We start from the raw sequence: 21617 nt of genomic DNA on the forward strand, positions 1-21617 counted from the left end.
AGGTTTGTGATGTTAGTTGGGTCACAGCAGTATCGTGAGAATCTCGGAGCAAGATTGCGTCCTCTTTCATAAAGATAAAAGGTTTAAAAACAAATGCATGCTAGTTCTGTTAGAAGCCACAAATTCAAAGTCTTTGTACTTCCTCTACTTGATTATGGAGATAATAAACATAGATTGAAAGCAGTGACATGAAACTGAGAGTGGAAAACTCTGCCATCATGCATCATTTCTTTTTTATCTAAGATCTCATCCATATAAATTTTTTTTAACTTTACATTTTTTAAAAACTGTAGCATATATGTATGCATGTGTGTGTGTGTGTGTGTGTGTGTATATACATATACACACACACACACATTATATAGGCCTAAACTATATAGTGTAGAAACATATTTTCATTTTATTTTATATAAATATAAATTGTAATAAATATATTTAATTTAATGACCATATTATATATACATGAATAAAATGTATGTATATACAGTGGGTACGGAAAGTATTCAGACCCCCTTAAATTTTTCACTCTTTGTTATATTGCAGCCATTTGCTAAAATAATTTAAGTTAATTTTTTTCCACATTAGTGTACACACAGCACCCCATATTGACAGAAAAACACAGAATTGTTGACATTTTTGCAGATTTATTAAAAAAGAAAAACTGAAATATCACATGGTCCTAAGTATTCAGACCCTTTGCTGTGACACTCATATATTTAACGCAGGTGCTGTCCATTTCTTCTGATCATCCTTGAGATGGTTCTACACCTTCATTTGAGTCCAGCTGTGTGTGATTATACTGATTGGACTTGATTAGGAAAGCCACAAACCTGTCTATATAAGCCTCTTTCCCAAAAAGACTCATGGCTGTATTAGATCCAAAGGGTGCTTCTACTAAATACTGAGCAAAGGGTCTGAATACTTAGGACCATGTGATATTTCAGTTTTTCTTTTTTAATAAATCTGCAAAAATGTCAACAATTCTGTGTTTTTCTGTCAATATGGGGTGCTGTGTGTACATTAATGAGGACGAAAATTAACTTAAATGATTTTAGCAAATGGCTGCAATATAACAAAGAGTGAAAAATTTAAGTGGGTCTGAATACTTTCCGTACCCACTGTATATATATATATAAGTACTTGTAATTTAAATATAAAAATATATAATTTATATACAAATATATATAATATAAATATTTTTTATTTAATGACCATATTATTTAATATATATATATATATATATATATATATATATACATATACACACACACACACACACACACATTATATAAATGCGTATTTGCTGAATGCTGATGGTAAACGAGAAAATATTATTGCCTTTCTATTACTAATAATATAAAAGCAATCGCTATAATACTTTTTTTAAATACCTTCTTTGTTCAGAACTGTTAAACGGCGACAGTTAACAATGAAGTGGGAGAATGTGAGAGCTGTGTGCGCAGGCGCTGGCGTTCTCAAAAATAAATAAATAAATAAAAGTCCTGTCTCAAACACATCAGCCAAACAGAAAAACTTATCGGCCGATGCTGATATTTGAAAAATGCAGATATATCCATCTTGGTGATATATCAGTCGACCACTACTAATCATACATAAATACCCTTGAAAAAAGTTAGATTTCCAATTGTTTCCAACTTTCTAAAATTGAAATGTTGTTTATTGGAGCAGCGTGAACCTAGACTTCATTAAAAGTCTAGGCCTAATTCACACCATAATAAGTCGACTGTTTAAGCAACAGTCTGTTCCTGTCTCCAGGCAGTGGTTAAGTTGTCTTTCCACATTCAAATGATGTTTCTCATTGATTTCATTGTGCTGGGAAGGATGAAGTGCTTGTGGAACACAGAATGACTTGACAACAGACAAAAACACATTTATGCCCGTATATAGAATGGCAACATTCCATCAGAGACCTGACACAGACTCTCAGCACTTGAATTCACTCCCACTGAAAACCCAGGAAACGCTCAATTCAGGAGTGACGGTGCTCCAGAAAGTGCTGCCAGAACCATCAGCGGGGGGATTCTGAAACATGAGGTCACAACCTGCCCATTTACACTGATCAAATGACTGCAGTCATGATTTACTATCAGAATCGTGTTGTAATGTATTTCATGCTTGCTTTGATCTTTTGAGGACACATTTGCAGAGCACTGCCAAACGGAACAAAGAAATACCAGAAGTCAATTTGATTCCAATAAGAGAGAGAGAGAGAGAGAGAGAGAGAAAAAAAAAAAAACTGTTCTGCAATTCTCTAAGGGGAATGACTTTGGATATTGTTTAGCAAATGGCAACGGCATAATTTGTCTTTGTACATTCTTGAGCAAACCACAAGGAACAAGGCGATACTTCCTGGAAGACCGCCTCCTCTCTCCACTCCTTTTCTCTGCTGCTGAGACAGCAAACAGGGATTCCCCCGCTTCAGGATGACAGTGTGGCATTGGATTGATGAATGTTATTAATATTTCACTTTTTCTGAAATGTATTTGCATAAACGGAATGTCAAAACAAAAAATGCTGACTTTTCCATTTGTTAGCAAAGATGTTGAGAAACTGAAATTGAGAAGGAAACTAATAAATGGGAAACATTTAAACAGATCGCAAAAACAACAACAGAATTGTTTTCGCTTTTAATAGATTTACGATAAAGATGAATATAAAAGTACATACGGGAAAATGAACCAAAAGGAATTCATTCCGCCCACTACCAAGCGACCTTACATGAACTCACTGACCTTGAATGAATGAGACCATCTTTTGTTCCTGAGTGAGACGATGGATATTTGCCAGACTAAACTGAGCCATTTTACATGATCACAAGGTAAAAATGCCTGCGAATAAACATAGTAACAGCTCAACCCTCAAGGTTTGATGTGAAATCATCCCAGTGAAATCCATCATTGTTCTGTGGTTTCTTTGATCTTTCATTATACTTATGTAAAGCTGTAAGAACTAATCGATACTTAAAATATTTTTTTTAACAAATTCTGTCATGGTTAAGTCGAGTCTTTGCACTATGCACACAAAACTTTTATCAGTGACACCATGTAGTAAAAAATTTCCATGAAGAAAAACGTTTAGTCATATTCTTATAATGCAACCATTTGCATTATGCAAAACAGTGCAACCTCCAAGCAAGTGACCGATTATATGCTGCTTTTGTTGTTATATACGTCATGGCCAATAATTCTTATTAAAACAATATCAGTTGTTAACATCAAATTTTGTTATTATTCGATTATGTCTCTTTGTTGTTTAAATTGCTAAATATCACTTAAATATCATCATATATCTGAAATTATCTGATATTGTCAAATCAAGCTTTTTTGAAATCCTGTTGGCAGTGCAAGTAATGATAGTTTTATATGAACATTAACTTTAAATGGTTTCGCTCCTTTTAAACTGTGAAAAGCTTTTGTAATCACTTTATATTGTCATTTTCATTTATATTGTCATTTTTATAAAAATTATCATAAAAATTTGGTGATCTTTGGGCAAGATGTAGAATATCAGAAATAACTGTCAGATTAATTAAGCATCAAAATAGGTGTTAATTGCAACCGGACCCTTATATAAGTATATTTAAGTATTAATGCTGTCATATTGTTACTTCATGAGCAATGTGTTTAATAATAGTCACTTCTGCATTTACAGGAATGCAATGTGGTCGCAAAGAAGGCACATAAAGAGAGGAAAATCTTTGCATTCATTTCCATCCATCCTAAATCCCACCGCTGTTTCATCCACAGAGCAGGCTGACCTGAACTCCATAACCTGCAGTGCAAAAGACAAATCCTGCAATGCTTTGACACTTTCCAGCCCTGTGAACGGACAATTTCAGTTCTGTTTGGTTTTTGGATGTGGCTCTCTGTAAAACCAAGGCTGCTTTGAAGACTGCTGAGGTGTCTGTTTGGGTTGGGCTGAACTGGGCAAAGATGGTAGAGTTTCCTAAAGCCTTTTTTCCATTTGGCAGGCACCGCCATGCATTGTCAGCATAAACATTCAACAACCAAAAGCTGGAAATGACAAGAAAACGACAAAATATATCCTCTGTGCCTGTGATTTACAGTAGAAGAGCTTTGAAAATCATTGCCGGGGGGGAAATAAAGACAGACCCGGTAGAGATGAGGTGGCAACACTCATCTGTGGGGACCACCAGAAATGCATCATTTACTGTAAGCCTGTGTAAAAGTTTCCTGTATGAAATACAAGGAAAAAAGATGCACCTGCAAGAGAAGCTGGTGGCCGCACTCTGGTGTAAGATGAGTAAAACTGGTGTGTACGAGTGAAAAAACACACACAACTACACTAACACTCCCGTACTGTAATAAAGCCTCATTATTACAACAATGTGTCAGGTTACACCACAGCATGACACTTATTGAACCTTCCTAAGCAGCACTGACGGGAAAATTGCATAGAAGCCTGAAGCGTCACTGCCAGATTATCACATCAAGCTTCCTGATGTGTTTTATGTCCTATTTATTTTGTTTAGGGAGGAGGAAGATAAAGATCAAGGACAGAGATAAAAGAGATGGCAAAGGATATAAAGGATTTAAGGAAATAAAATTAAAGATGGAAAGAAAAAAGAAAGATATTATCTAAAAATACAAGGAAGAAAAATGGCAAACAGAAAGAAGGACCAAACAAACAAAAGAAAAATACGAACTGAAGTAAGATTTTTAGCACAGAAATACTCCATCATACGTCCAAATCGTTTTTTGAAACTTTGGCCATGCTTACACTGTCTTTAACAGTGTAAACAACTCTGAATGCATGAAACAGTATTGTACCCCTCCCACCCCCCCACCCCCCTTTAAAAAAAAGAATAGACAAACAAGCGAAGGAAAACAAAAGAGTGGATGAACAATGGCAAACCTTACAAAAAAAGAGAACAGAAAATGTTAGAAAAAGATGGACAAACTAAACAGACAAATGAAAGAACAGACAACAGTTCAAGAAGGAAATCTGAACACAAGCACGATGTGGTGCAGGTCGTTGGTTTGGGAAGCGAAGACTCATTGTGCCTTAACAGCACTTTACATCACACTGTTCCTGTAAAACATGAGCGTCGCCCAGCCTGAGGCCCAAAATAGAGACCCAAACCCCTCAGATAACAGACAAATCGTGATGAGCGGAATAAAGGGAAGTGCCCTACAGTACACACTCATGCAACACACAGGACAGTCACATCTAAAATTCATTCAGCAACTATAAGAGATCTGTGTGTGCACTACAAAAAATTTGCAAAAATCATGTCAAATTTCAAAACCTTTTGCTGTGGTTCATCCACTTCCTGAGATTGATGCAATCATTAGTGCTTTTTAACAGCAAGGAGATTTCAAAATGCAAACTCTAATGCAGAAATGATTTCATGCAAAAAGAGCAAGAATACAAAATTGCGCTAAATCCAAGAATCACCTGCATCCACCTCTTACTGGAAACCAGCTTTTGTGTTTGTCATGCTTATAGTTACCAGTCAGCTTTTGGAATCAGAATGATGTTCCTAAATGCAAAACTGAACGCAAAATGTCAATCTAGAACCTGTCACATATTTAAAAAACAAAAATAAAAACAAAATAAAATGCTAAAAGATCTAATTGTGAGTTAAAATACATTTAAAAATATAATGAAAGTACATTGTAAAATGTGACTGATATATTTAAATAAATGTAATATTTATATATACTATTTTGTATTATATATACATATATAATGCATCATATTATTTAAATATGATATATAAATGTATATATTTATATAAGTAAATCAAATTAAAAAGAAATACATACATTTAATTAAAAAAGTATTTTTATACATATGTATATATTTATATAAGTAAATAAAATACAAAAATAAATACATATAATAAAAAGTACAAAATAAAAGGAATTTTACTGAGAAAAAAATATACATATATATATATATATATATATATATATATATATTAAAAAAATTATTATATATTTTCTCTGTATATAATAACATTGTATTACTGAAAAAAAAAATGCAGGCAATAAAAACCCATCAATAAAAATGCCAAAATGACAGTATAGTAAAAGTAAAATAAATAATAATGGTAATAAAACTGACTGCTGTGCAACAGATCGCAGATCTTCAGAAGCTACAAGAAGCTTATCTTATCAAGGAAATAATCTGAGGGAAATAAAGTAGAGCACTAGACAAGAAACGTCTTTCCTTGGGCAATCAAACCTGAATTTCTCACCTGGCAACATTATATTTTTCAACCCCCTAAAATGCTACAAAAGGATCGTATTAAAGAGATTTATGTGCTCTACCTTGGGAGGAGGACGTCCCATCTGTGCATAAAACTTAGTCCAAAACTGCATGAGTGACATGGGTCCAAGTCACTATCATTCACCTCCTGGAAACAACAGATCCTTTCCATGTGCTGGAGAAAGAACCGGCAAGCTCACAGCTGCAACATTCCCAAAGCCAGACGGGCGGAAAGAAAAACAGCTCTCCCGCCGGCACAACAGGTACGTTTCTAGGCTGGTGAGAGACCCCTGTGCCCTTCCTAGTAAAAGAGGAGTGACAGGTATGTGCATGGAGGTTTACTCATATTGATTGTGGTTTAGTTCCTCAATGCTAAAGGTGGTTGAGAGGGGAGGGGAGCTGAGCGAGGGGGAGGGGAGGGGAGGAGCTTTCAGGAAATGATGCTTTTGTTGGTAAGTGACTAGAGTTACTGGCAGTCAGGCCCTCTTTACAGTACATGGTGTAACTCAACCGCATTCGTAGTGTAAACAGTGCAGCGCTACGGTTCTCCAGAGCGCTGTGGCGGCTGCACTGGATCTGTTTAACGCTGTCAGATCATTATTTAATGATTATTATGTTTAGTGGCTCCCAGCTGAGCGCATTTATTTCAGTCCGGGCTCTGCTCTTTCATCACTTATGAATGGAAAACAATCAGACCGATTAGTTTTATGAGTTAACAGAGTGTTTTTAGGACTCTAGTCCAGTTTTAAAGGCACCTTAGATGCTAAATAAATTCAGATGCAATTGGCCGGTGTCCCAAAACGCATCAGACTGGAATAAACACCTGCCTGGGCTTCTTACCGAAGCAAACATCAGGCCATCTGAGCGGGTCTAATCAGTTTGGAGTCCCGTGATGGCTAGTAATAGAAATCGATGTCTTGTGGAGGCACATCATGGCCATAATTAGCCAGTGACTGGTAGCCCCTGCGACAGATCGGCACCTTGATGTTGTGCGATTCAGTATTACGGAGATATCAGTAAACATGAGTCACTGATTATCAGCCTAAAGTGTGTTTAATATCCTTCCACTGAGGGGGTGGTATGAGAAAGATCTGCCGTTAATTTACTTAACAAAAAAGATGCCGGTTTTAATATTATGTACAGCATTAGGTATCATGAACTAACAATACAGACGTTTTATACATGTAATCTTTATGTTAATGCATTAAACAATGTTAATGTGCACACACTTACTGTACTGTTACTAGTTACCTTTGTAGTCAGAATGATTTTCCTAAAAGCAAAATTGAATGTGAAACTCTAGAAACACATCTAGAAACTCACAAATAAAAAAATAAAAAAACATTTGTTACAAAATAAAATTAAAATATAAAAAATTATATTCTAAAAGTACACTGTAACATTTGTTAGTGAGAAAAATATTTATATTTAAATGTATTTTATCTTTACATATGTATGTGTATATATATATATATATATATATATATATATATATATGTATGTGTATATATATTATATATATTATTTATAAAGTAGATAAATAAAATAAAATAAACAAGTTTTAAATGTTGAAAACATTATACATTTTTAAAAATACATAAAAATGAAACTATAATAGAAAAGTGCATAATTCAAAGTATGTTATTGAGAAAAATATATTTATATTTATTATTTTGTATTATAAACTGATTAATACAATGTATGTTAGCTGAGAACAAAATATATTTATATTCATTATTAATTTTTATTATTTATTATTTAAAGTATTATAAATTAAATAAATATTTTTTATTAAAAAATAAAATATATGTTATTGAGAAAAATATATTGATTATTTTGTATTTTATATGTATGTATGTACAGTGGGGAAAAAAAGTATTTAGTCAGCCACCAATTGTGCAAGTTTTCAACTCCCTCCAAAGATTTTCTATGGGGTTGAGATCTGGAGACTGGCTAGGCCACTCCAGGACCGATATTATTTAAAGTGTGTGTGGGTGTATGTTCATAATATATATAAAATATACATAAAAATTGTGACAAGGTGTTTAAACCATAAAATAAATGGCAAACAACAAGACAATATCTTGAATTTGATATCTAAGACACTTCTGAATAAAATGCAATGAGGACGATAAACACAGGCATCTTCCTTCCTTGTAAGGTGTGTAGGAAAAATGGCTTCCAGTTAAGTCTAAATGGAGTAGGCTAAATTAACAACTGTAGGTTTCCTCTGAAATCCACTTACCGCAACCTCCCACCTATAGCCGTCTGAACATTTAAATGAATCTCTGCAGAGTGCTCAAACACTAAGTAGTTCAAGAAAAAAAAAAATTTCTTTCCAAAGACCCTCCCAGAGACGCAGATGATGATGCATGCACTACAAAACGTGCCTGTGACAGGAGTACGCAAATGCATGTAGGTCTGTGAGCTTTGTGGTTGGCCTGCGGTTTCACATTCTCTTGTGTTGTAGAGTTCAGGTTGTCTTTTCCTTTAGATTGTGAAACATCTTATGTGCTCATCAAAGCAAATAAACCAAGAGGAATGTTTCCATTTGAGAAACAGATGAACAAATGAACACTTTAGCTCATGAAAATGCCTACTTCCTCCTTAACAAGCATCTCTGTAGCCAATCAGAAGCGAAGTGCAGAGCTAGGCCAGAAAAAACAACTAAGAGAAATAATAATCACCATATGCATTTGTATAATACCTTCATTCATTACCAGATTTCTTATTTTTTATAACTGAAGGTCCATGCATGAGTGTGAAAAGAATCACAGTGCGTTTCCAGTGCAGTCACTGTCTCTTCAAGCGCTCAGCTGGGTTCAGTAAAGCTCTGTGCTTTTGCACGGCTGCAAACTTATCAACGACCTCAGGCCAGGTGCATGACTACAGTATGTGTGACAGGTGACAATTAGCATGTGTGCAAGTAAGATCACCAGAAAGAAGGGAAAAAAAAAGAAAAAAAAGAATTGATGCAAGAACACTGCGTGATCATTCACACCTCCTATCTCTGGTTTAATACAAAGAGAAAACAAACATGTAAAAACCTAAATTAATGCTAACAAATTTAAAATACATAGAAATTGTTCAGGCAATTATGTAACCTAAAAGCTTTTTAGATCGAATGGTTAAAAAAAAAAAAAAAAAAAAAATATATATATATATATAAATCTAAAAATATATTGTTCATTGTCAGTTCATGTTAGTTAACGCATTAAATAATGTTAACCAAAGAGACCTTATTGTAAATTGTTGCCAACACTTTTTATGATCTATAAACTTTTATAAACATTATTTTAATTATATATAAGCAGTTGTGAAAATTATATAAAACAATGTTACCAGTAAAATACATATTAACTTATTTTACATTTATATGTATGTATATATATATATATATATATATATATATATATATATATTCTATTTTATTTAATAATAATAATAATATAATTATTATTGTTTTTTTTAATTATTGTTCATTTTTATTTATTATGGTTTCATCTTTATTAATTAGTATAACATACAGCCTATAAAATAAATGGTATTAAATGACATTATCATTATATAATTTTATCATTATTTTTTATCTATCATCATTTATCATAATTTATAAATATGTAAACATAAATATAAACAAATATTAAAAATACAAAAAGTATATTTTTATATAATATATGATATCACTATTATATATGACTACACATTATATACACATAATAAATAACATATTTATTTATTATCACCTCTCTCTCTCTCGCTCTCACACACACACACACACACACAAATGAAAATTTATGATAAATATGAATAATACCATTACTATTATCATTTAAAAAGTAAAAAATAGAGATATTTTGATACATGTAAAATAAATTATATGATATACACATAATAAATGTCTTTATTTATCATTATCATATATAAATAAATATATAATATTACTATTATTATATATGATTACACATATACACAATTTAATTTATTTATTATTCTCTCTCTCTTTCTGTCTCACACACACACACACACACATATAAAAATGAAAATTATGATAAATATTAATATCTTTATTAATAGCATTACAATGAAAACGTATGATAAATATTAATAATAGCTATTATGATATTATGATAATATTACATACACAATACATGATGACTTTTTTATTTATCATTATCATATATAAATTAATATTTAAATAATATTTGTCAGGTTTTATCAAATAAAATGAAATTGGATGAATAATAATAGTAATACTATTATTATTAAAAACAAAAACATACTTGTGATCCGTCACTAATCAAACTTGTAAACAGAGTATCTTAAATAGAGCATCAAGCTGTGGGTGCAAGGCTAGAAGATTTGTGGTCTGTCGTTATTTTGATTGTATGGTCGTACATCCTGTAAACAACAATTCGTGTCTAAACAAAAAGAGGAAATCCTGAGAGAGCTTCACATAATGAGGAACAACATCCTGAACAAGCTCACTGCTTTGAAAGCTTATTTACAGATCGAGTGTGTGGCACTTATTAGAAAGACATGCAGAAACGCTGCGGGGATATTAGGCTGCATTCATCTGAAGAGCATGCGCGGCTCTCTCGAAGGCTTCTCGCTCTATTAGTCATGAGCTCATGAGTTATATTTTCTTAGTGTCAGTGTGATGGAGAGTCTTCCCTGGCAGCAGCTCTGTGCCATGACTGTGATCTTCTGAAGGAAAGCATGGCACTAACCACAACAGAGGATGTCTTACTCACCATGCACCTTTCTTGAGTCTGAATCACCCAGACATGTTTAAATCCGACTGTACTAGACCAAAAAAACTGACGTTAGCAAGAGCAGATGGAAGATTTCATTTGACACGAATGAAAATGCGCTTTCTATTTGACCAGAGCATCTCTAACTAAACATGCTAAATCATTACATTTAGGATTTGGATTGATTTCCGAGAGTCTGTTTTTTTTCCTCTTTTTTTTCAGACTGTTAAAATAATTTCATAACAATAAATACTTTCAACAACTCATTTGCATCATCAAACAGTGCCGTTTTACATTTTTGAACGATTAAATGCTTTCTGAATCAGGACATTGAGAAGCTTGTACAATCCATTTATGGGACGACGAAATATTTTGAATATTGGCGATAAGCAGAAAAATATAATGTAATATGAATAGTTGACAATATTTAATTACAAAAATACAGTCCAAATTAATATTCAAAATATTATTGCAATTACTTATACAACTTATATAATTTTTAAATAATATTTGTCAGGATATATCTAATGTATACACACACACACACAAACAGGTTTGTTTTTATGGTTTATGGGGACTCTCCATAGGCGTAATGGTTTTTATACTGTACAAACCGTATTTTCTATTGTCCTACACCAACCCTACCCCTAAACCTACCCCTCACAGGAAACTTTCTACATTTTTAGATTTTCAAAAAAACTCATTCTGAATTATTTATAAGCCTTTTGAATTACGGGGACACTGAAAATGTCCTCATAAAACACTTTCTCGTTGTAATACCTATGTCATACCCATGTTATTATACAAATTTGTGTCCTCATAAACCACATAAACATGCACACACACACACACACACAAATACATACAATTTTTCTACCTTTCTTATTCATTTAACATTTAATTTAATATATTTGTCAGGTTTTGTCTAATATTCAATAATTATTATGAATACTGAAAATAAAAAGGCAGAAAAAGCACTATAAAATATTTTCATCCAGTCTGAATGCTTCACTTAAGTGTTTTTCTCTTTCGTATGTTTCCCATCAACCCACACTCCAAAACAGGTGCCTTTATTTAGCTTTATTTTTGTCTTTTTCCCCATTCAGCCCATTGAGACTGAAATGGGTTTATCTATTTAGCCGCTGAGGTAATGTTCCTGTTACAAACGCTCAAGTAAACATAGCTACAGCGAGGAGGGAACTGAAACCAGTGCTTGTGTGATTTTGTTACAGTGTCAGAGCGTGTGGCGATTAAAGTGCTACAGCGCTGCCTGGAGCCAGAGAATTTGTCGCTGGTGTCTGACTCCTACACAGTGAAAATGGCAGAGAGCCGCAGGGCATGAAATGAGCAGCTCGTGCTGTTATGCAGGGGTCAGAAGGGTGGATCCACATTTAATCCCCATTATGTTCCACTTATAGGTGCGGGACGCAGGTTTAAACATGACGGGAAAAAGGTGTGACAACACTGAAATGAATCACGTCAGTCAGTTCGTGTTTTCTTTTTACCGTCTGTCCTGTTTGGGAGGCACCTTTTCTTAAAAAAAAAGATTTGTTCTGTAGAAATGAAAGTGGAAGCATTGCAATGGCAGTGGGACAATGGCAGATGGGGGAAATGTTCAGAAAACCTGTTTTATATTTAGAACGTTTTTCTTTTACATAGAGTGCTTTTTGGCTGAAAGTTGTCTTTGAGGTTAAGGTTTCTCATTCTACACTCCTGCATGTCTTCTTCAGTGGCGATCCAGTACCAAGCACAGTACCATATTGTTAATCATAAAAAATGCATTTCAATGGTTTTACGCACTTAGCAGCCAATAGTTTACCATGCAAATAAACCTTGCGAATGTCACAAATCATGGGGATGTCATGCAACCTGTACAGACAGACAAATTTGTGCCAACTGAAGCTCAATACTAATCATACTAGCTCAATACTAATAAAAAAATAATCATTTAAGATTAGATTAAAGATTTTTGCCATAATCGAGCAGCCCTACTAACAGGCCAAACTTTGACTCCATGATCACAACCCATCCACTGCTTTACAAAACCTAAAAAAGGTTATTTAGCCCTAAAAATGGCTCTTGCCACTCAAATCCACTCAAACTCTAAGCTGATGCCATTTACAGACTTGAAATTTCCTAAAAAGCTTCCTGAAAAAAAAGTTAACTGTAAAACCGTTATATTCATATTCATAAAAGATAATGGAAAGGAAAGATGCTACACATACTAAATTCTCAAACAGCCAAGTAACTATAGCTTGTCGATTGTTGATAACAAGTCTCTCTGAGATGACAAACACAGTCTTCATCCCATCTTGAGGTCATTTCATCAGCCGTGAACACAACACAAGGAGGATCAAAGCCTCCAAAATATGCCAACATCCTGAACAGCAGTGTCTTACCGGAGGGAGGTCGTCATTCCGAGTGAGATTCAGACCAGGGAAGTCAAAGTCGCTGAGACCGTTGGGAAAAAAATCCGTGGCCATGTCCAATGGGCCGTTGATAAGCTGCTGCCTGAGAAAAAGAGACAGAAGAAATGTAAGAGCAGCGTTCAGAGTTTCATGATGGATCACGAGTAGAGTAAACAGACGGGCAAAAAAGGAAGAGGGAAATTCACCGTTTCGTGTAATAAAAACAAACAGTCACATCCTAGTGACAGCAATGGGATCGATAAAGTCACGGTGGGACATAAAAAAGAAAAACAAACCCACATAATGACTTTATAAGTGAAAATTATAAACAAGTCGATGTAAAAGACACAAAGAGACCATATAATAATGATTACATTTTAATTTTTACTCTTTAAAGGAGACATATTATGCCCCTTTTTACAATATGTAATATAGGCCTAAGTCTCTGGTGTCCCCAGAATGTGTCTGTGAAATTTCAGCTCAAAATACTCCACAGATCATTTATTATATCATTTTGAAAATGCCTATTTTGAGTGGAAGCAGAAACACGCTGTTTTTCGGGCCCGTCTCTTTAAATGCAAATGAGCTGCTGCTCCCCGCCCCCTTTTCCTGAATAGAGCTGCGCCATTACAGCTCGGAACTGCTAAAAACATCTGTTTTGGTTCTGATTATCATGTTTATGGCACTGAAATCATGCGTTTTAAACCATACGAGTTTAAACTTTTGATATATGGTTTTCTGAGGGCACACGGACAGAAAGCGGCTGTCACAGGCATGTGAGTACTAAACGAAGTTCTCATTCACACACAAGTTTATGTTAAAAACACACATGAGTTACAAAAAACAGTCGGTTATGTCTGTGAAGGTAAACAGCTGGGAAATAAATCGCATGTTTATTTTAGTTCTGTGTGGCAGCAGCAATATACAGTAAATAAATCTATAAATCCACTGCTCTCGTCTCTTCTGAGGCTGGGACTTTAAACAGTGTTCTGTGCTCGTCTGTGCAGCCAAAGACAGAACAGTTAGCATATTTTGCTCAAACTTTCACCATGGCATTAGAACTGGTACACCGTTGTCGCTTGCGAAAACACAATAACGGCACCGTGAGTGTAAACTTACAGATGGAGCAAAATCTGAAGTGCTCGTTTTCTCAGACGCTTGCAGAAAAAGGCTTACCAAAACAAAGTTACTGGGTTAATCTTTTTCACGTTTCCTTGGTTGGTAGATGCACCAGGGACCTGATTATTAGTGCTGTGTTCGATACATCGATATGACAATGTATCGTCACAGAGATTTGACGAGACGAGTATCGATACAGCTGGCCCTGTATCGATATTGTGGCACGTGTGCAGCAGTGGACCGCACTTAATTTTAATACAAGAACAACGTTTAAAATTGAGTAGAAAAGTGTGTGGTTTCTAAAAAAATAATGAATAGAGCATAATATATATATAGGCTACAACAAGGTTTAATCTGGCCGCAGAGGAACACAACTGGGTTGCCTGATATAAAGAGCCATAATCCTCGAAACTAGCTTGCAGTTTAGCGATCTCCACTTCTATATTCTATTCTCAGAAAAGTGTAATTCATCAAGTGTTCATTTATGAGAGAGAGAGGCTGTGTAAGTATGAATTACCACTGTTTTTCTGCGTTTCTCTATTAACAGTGAAGCTGTGGCTTTAATTCCTTTAAAAACAATGATGTTACCAGCTCCTTGTTGAGAAAGATAATGTAGCTCTTGAGCGATTAAGTTATTTAGTTGATAAAATTGCGGGGCAGTGCTAAAATTTGTTCCTGAATGTCTGAGTGTGGCCGCAACGTGATCTGTGTGAATGACTGAGCGTGTGTGTGTGTGTTAGATACAGAAGATAGCGCATTAGTTTAGAACTCTTCTAATTTTACAATGATAACCTACCAGCAATGTTATGATGTTTTTTTTATATATTAGAATGAGTACATTACAATATAAATTTATTAGAACGAGTACTTTATTATTTATGGGCTTAAAAACAATATGCAAACAATCAGAATATTGTACCTGGTGGGGAGTGCACAATGTAAACATGAAACATATGCCATTACCTATATTGTACTGTGGTACAGTTTTGGAGGCCCTTCATAATGCAGAGGTCAACTGCCTGCTCTGCCAATAGTTAGAAATGGCACTATAGTATACAGTGTTTAATAAACAGTTGTTTTAGTAAATTCTGCTGAGGTGAAATACTGAGGTATCGTATCGTGGCCTCTGTATCGTGACTTTGCTGGTGATACACAGCCCTACTGATTATAGCACTTAAAACCTGGAAAAGTCAGATTTTCATGATATTCCACCTTTAAATGTAATTCTAGAAAGTTCACAAATGTGTATAACTATACAAAAGGGCCTCCACTGAAGGCCTCCCGTCGTGTGACATTCATTCATTAAGTACCTTACGCGTCATGTGATGCTTACTTTCAGTTCACTTTCTTTCACTTCACTTTACATTGTGGGAAATCACCGCAATACATTTCAGGAAGCTTCACACCGAGGTGGATATTTTTGTCATGTTGCTAGTTAGGATGATACAGTTGAACTGCTTTGACAGCAAGCTGCCACTGAGCATGTGACTTTCATATAAATAAATATTATCTAAAAAATTGCACTAAATTCTAAAAATATACAATAAAGCATATACACTACCGTTCAAAAGTTTGTGGTCTGTTTAGATTTATAATTTTAGCAAGGATGCATTAAATGAATAAAAAAATCACAGTAAGGACATTTATAATGTTACAAATATTTCTATTTCAAAATAAACGCTGTTCTATTTATAATTTTTTTAAAATCACATTTTCCACAAAAAATATTAAACATCATTCACAACTGTTTAAATGATTTCTGAAGTTTCATGTGACACTGAAGACTGGAGTAATGATGCTGAAAATTCAGCTTAGCATTACAGAAATAAATTACATTTGAAAATATATCCACATAGAAAAGTCATTTTAGATTGTAATACTATTTCACAATATTACTTTTTACTGTATTTTTGATTAAATACATACAGCCTTGGTGAGCAGAAGAAACTTCTAAAAAAAAAAAAAAAATACTTTTGAACAGTAGTGTATGCATTATTACTAAACCAAGACAATATGGTAAAAATTACTAATACTATTAGTACAGTTTTATTATTAATCTGTATGGCAAATCTGAAATTTTTTTTAAATTGAATATTAATAATATCATATGGAAATAATACATGCAAGATTTTATCAAGACTGGATTGTATGGAAACACGCTAGTCTATGATATTTATGGTTTATATTCTTTTTTTCTTTACTCGTATGGACTCAATAGATAAAAATAGTTTCAGGTCAAATTTGTTGTATTTTTATAAAAGATGAATAAAAACGAATTTGCACATGACACTCTTATCATGACACTATAAAAACAGGGATATTTATTAATAAAGGAAATATTAAGAAAATATTATAGCTGCATAACAGTGCATTTGTGTTCTTCAAATAAAATTGTGCATATTTAAATATCCTCAGACTCAAGAGGTTATATGGAAATCCCCTTCTTCTGATATTGTACCGCAGGTTTGGCACATCGATTCAAGCACATTCCATCAACACAATACAATTCACTCTGCACTAACCTCTGGAACAATGAACCCATCCCATAATGCCCCATCTCTGCCTTGTGTAATCTCATCCCTCACTTGTATATGAAGCGAAAGGTGCAGGAAAATGGACTATAAAATCATTTTCAGGCTAGTAAATAAATACTAATAAAGTATATTGTCTCTTGAAACAACCTGTTTTTTGTCTGACCATTTTATTGCTTTCAGACAGAGCGTGGTGGTAAACAACACTCACAAGCCATGTCTAGACACCTTTATCGGCTGAACATTCAACACCCAGGTACACATTATGACATGTTGAACAGACTGTATGCCTCTCTTTCAATGCTTGTTTTAATTGTGTTCAATTAAATATGGCACCAGAACAATTTTTTTTTCTACTGTACCGGTGACATTCCAACATATCTGGATGACACTATCACTGATTCAAACTGTTTTTGTTTTTGTGTCAGAATCAACATATATTATTTATATTTAAGACAAATTGTAAGGGGGCCAAACAGTTGGAGCGGAAAAGGAAATGACGCTCTGTACAAAATGTTGGTAATCCCCCCCCAAAAATTGTGTTTTATTGGAAGGTGGAAAAATATTTACAGTGCACGAGGAAACAAAAATAAATAAAAACTGTACAAAAAGAAAACAAAACAGCAACAATGTGCTAATTTGGCTAAACCAAATGGTCCAAGGGTGCAACACTGCTCAATCCACAATCAGAACAATAACGGACTTCCTTTCAGCTAGCAAGCCTATTTATAGGCTGAAGTAGGGCTGGGCGATATAGCTAAAAAAATGTATCAACGATATAATGTTTCATATCATTCGGTATCGATAATTATTGACATTTTAATAACCCTTTTTAAAACAAAGAGCAATAGAATTTAAAAAAAAAATTTAACCTCTGTATTTTTAGTTTACCCAATTTATTAAGACAACAAATATTTTTTTTGCTTTGTTTTAAGTCAAACACAAAATAAAATGTAAACAAATATCTCCTTTATGTTTTATATGCAGATTAAATAAGTCTTAAGGAAACATTTGTCTTGTCTCCCGAGGCCACAGGAGGGTGCAATGAAATAACAATGGTCTATAAAAAAACTTGCATAACGTCTAAATTAACATATATAAATCAAATATAATTTCGTAAATTGCATAAACAATTATAAACAAAACAGCATCATGCATTGCTTAATACAAAGAGCGCCATTCACACAGATTGCATTTAAAAACATAAGAGACGCAGTGAAATGGAATAAACCTTCACAAATTTGTAACGTTTCCTAAAAGTTTAAACTTTTTTTTTAACTTTGCATGGCTACATCTCTTGTGTGAGACGCGAGTGCAACAGTCATATTTTTCTATCTAAAAAATGCGCTGAATATGCGTTCTGTGTGAATGGCTTGGTTTTGGTTTTAACCTAATTATTAAGACTTTCTCCGCATTGAGCTACTATATTTCTCTAATATTTTGAATGCATAACGCAGCAGCGCGCATCTCGTGGGCTAGACTAACAAAACATTAAAATGCGACAACGTCACTTACATCATTATAACCGCATCTCGTGCGCCACTGACAAGGCACACATAACATTTGATTGCACCGTTTTTGCATTCAAATGCAATTTTTTTTTTTTTTAATTCGACTAATATTCATTCTTTATTCAAAATCTTCTCATCACAGACAGACACAGCACTCATTTCAGCATGTGTTCGTGGGCTGTCTGCCTCACTCATAGCACGTGCCTATATCGTGCGCTATATCAAACATTTTTTTCTATCGTTATCGATGAAAGTGTACCGTCGATAAATACCGATACCGTTTTATCGCCCAGGCCTAGGCTGAAGCCCTTCCTACACGGCATACCAACTGGGGGGAAAAAATTAAAAGTTTGTAACAATCAAATTAAATAATATAAACACCCAACACAACCAGACTTAAACATTCCAAACAAGTAAAAAACAACCATTAACAGAAGAGAGTTTAACAACAAATTAAATGGCAAAACAGCCAAAAATGGCTAAGCAGGGTTTAGTCTGGTCAGTACCTGGATGGGAGACCTCCTGGGAAAACTAGGTTGCTGCTGGAAGAAGTGTTAGTGAGACCAGCAGGGGGTCTGTGTGGGTCTTAATGCCCCAGTATAGCGACAGGGACACTATTAGTGGTCGACCGATATATCGGCCGATATTTCAAATATCGGCATTAGCCGATAAGTTTTTCTGTTTGGCCGATGTGTTCGAGGCGGGACTTTTATTTTGACGGCGCTGAGAGCGGCAGCGCCTGAGCGCACACCGCTCACATTCTCCCTCTTGTTCTCTGTCGTCGTTCAGTTCTGTCTAATACGGATAGAAGTCTGTCTAATAATCAGATAGAACTGTTAAACAAAGGAATTCAAATGTATACAAAAAAGTATTATAACGATTGCTTTAATATTATTAGTAATAGAAAGGCAAATATTATAATACTTTCTCATTTGCCGTCAGCATTCAGCAAATACGCATTTATATAATTTAAACAAATCTTTGAATGACTAATGAACATTTAATTTCACAAACCTTGCAAACTTAGACGGATCCAGTTGTGAGATCTTGTGAAGTGTGCATGTGTAGGCTGCATGATCGCGTGTTCTCTGTGTGACGGTCGGTCCGTGCAAATTTAATGCTGACAGGAGGAGAGTTCAACTTCACTGAAGATGCACGATCGACAAACTTTAAACTAAGTTAGTGATTTCAAATTATGCTGCGCTTTATGCATTTGCCCACTGTCATATTCATGTAATTTTCATTGCGTGCTCTATGTAAAATGAGTGTTACCTTGGCTTTATTTAAAAAAAAAAAAAAAAAAGATTCCCAATGCACACACACTTCCCAGAATACTGAGTGCCCTGTTGGTTACAGTGTTTACTTCCTTTTTAATTAGATTTTTATTAAAAATGTATTTATTTGTGAAAAATGCTTTGTCTTCTAAAGTATACGTATGTTTATTTTACACAATTATTTTTTATCCATTTTCAAATTATTTCAAATTTCTTAAATATAAATTAAAATAAATAAAATGATATCTGCTTTATATCGGCCTCCCTGCTTTCCAAGATATCGGCATCGTCTATCAAAAAACCCATATCGGTCGACCACTAGACGCTATGCTGTAAAAAGGGCCGTCCTTCAGATGAGACGTTAAACCGAGGTCCTGACTCTCTGTGGTCAGAAAAAATCCCATGGCAATTCTCGTAAAGAGTAGGGGTGTAACCCCGGTGTCCTGGCCAAATTCCCTCCACTGGCCCTTGTCAATCATGGTCTTCTAATAATCCCCATCCACTGAATTGGCTCTATCTCTCTCTCTCTACTCTCTACCTATACACTGGTGGTGGGTGAGGAGTAGGGCTGAACGATTAATTGCATTTGCGATAATATCGCGATATGAGAGGCTGCGATTACACTCGGTCACGTGACACGCGAGAGTAAAGAGGTGTGTTCGACTTGAAAATCGATCGGTGTATGACATCAAAGTACGGCGAGAGAAAGCATAAGGAGACGTCCGCGCTCTCTTATAGCGTCAGAAAAAATCCCATGGCAATTCTCGTAAAGAGTAGGGGTGTAACCCCGGTGTCCTGGCCAAATTCCCTCCACTGGCCCTTGTCAATCATGGTCTTCTAATAATCCCCATCCACTGAATTGGCTCTATCTCTCTCTCTCTACTCTCTACCTATACACTGGTGGTGGGTGAGGAGTAGGGCTGAACGATTAATTGCATTTGCGATAATATCGCGATATGAGAGGCTGCGATTACACTCGGTCACGTGACACGCGAGAGTAAAGAGGTGTGTTCGACTTGAAAATCGATCGGTGTATGACATCAAAGTACGGCGAGAGAAAGCATAAGGAGACGTCCGCGCTCTCTTATAGCTCTCGCAGTACTTTGATGACACACACCCATCGGTCTAAGCAGCGCTGCTTCAAGTCGAGCGCGGGCCATCAGCAGAAAAAGAAAAGAAATAAAACAGTAAATAGCCAAAGGACGTAACTTAGAGTGGGAGATGGATCGGTTTGTGAAAGCGAAGAGAAAAGCCATAGATGAAGTCGCACAGACCCAGGCAGGTGCTGGTCATTTAAAAGCTAAATGCTGAAAATATGACGAGGCATATCTTGCTCTCGGCTTCACTCGCCGTGTCTATACCAGACGCTACAGTTGACACCAACAGCTTTACACTGGACGTGACAAAGAGACCATTGCAAATCATTTTAACTTTGTGTCAGTACGTCATAAATAGACCAAGGCATCAGTTTAATGTCGCGCCGCATCCAGTGTAGACAGCGTCACTGATTATAATGGTTCTGCTGTATTTTGCCGCTCGCGTTCGGTGTAGACACTGTGTTTACTGTCGTTGGTGAGGAGGAAAGCCTGTGTGTGTGTCCTATGCCTTAGCGGACAGCATGAAACCCACAAAAAATAAATAAATAACAGCGAGAGAATAATAATAATAATAAGTTATTCTCTCTATGCTATTTTTCAATGTTTCAAGTGATGCAGGTGTTTTTTCCCTGTAGGTTTTTTATATTAAAAAAAGCATAAATTTTTCA

General features: G+C 34.9%; 1 protein-coding gene across 3 annotated transcripts in view; it reads right to left on the reverse strand.

The window, feature by feature from the left end:
• The window catches only part of LOC107599449 (protein strawberry notch homolog 2-like), a 45799-nt gene that overhangs the window by 17228 nt on the left and 6954 nt on the right, over positions 1 to 21617 (reverse strand). For 2 of the 3 annotated variants that reach the window (XM_016291039.1, XM_016291038.1), the window contains exon 3: positions 13409 to 13520. In XM_016291039.1, the coding sequence (XP_016146525.1) occupies positions 13409 to 13520 (112 nt within the window). Of the gene's footprint in view, positions 1 to 6317; positions 6540 to 13408; positions 13521 to 21617 lie in introns of those variants that run through there. The other variant, XM_016291040.1, reaches the window with a different exon arrangement.

The sequence above is a fragment of the Sinocyclocheilus grahami genome, unplaced genomic scaffold (assembly GCF_001515645.1).
Source record: "Sinocyclocheilus grahami isolate Dianchi unplaced genomic scaffold, SAMN03320097.WGS_v1.1 scaffold267.1, whole genome shotgun sequence".
NCBI classification, from domain to species: domain Eukaryota; kingdom Metazoa; phylum Chordata; class Actinopteri; order Cypriniformes; family Cyprinidae; genus Sinocyclocheilus; species Sinocyclocheilus grahami.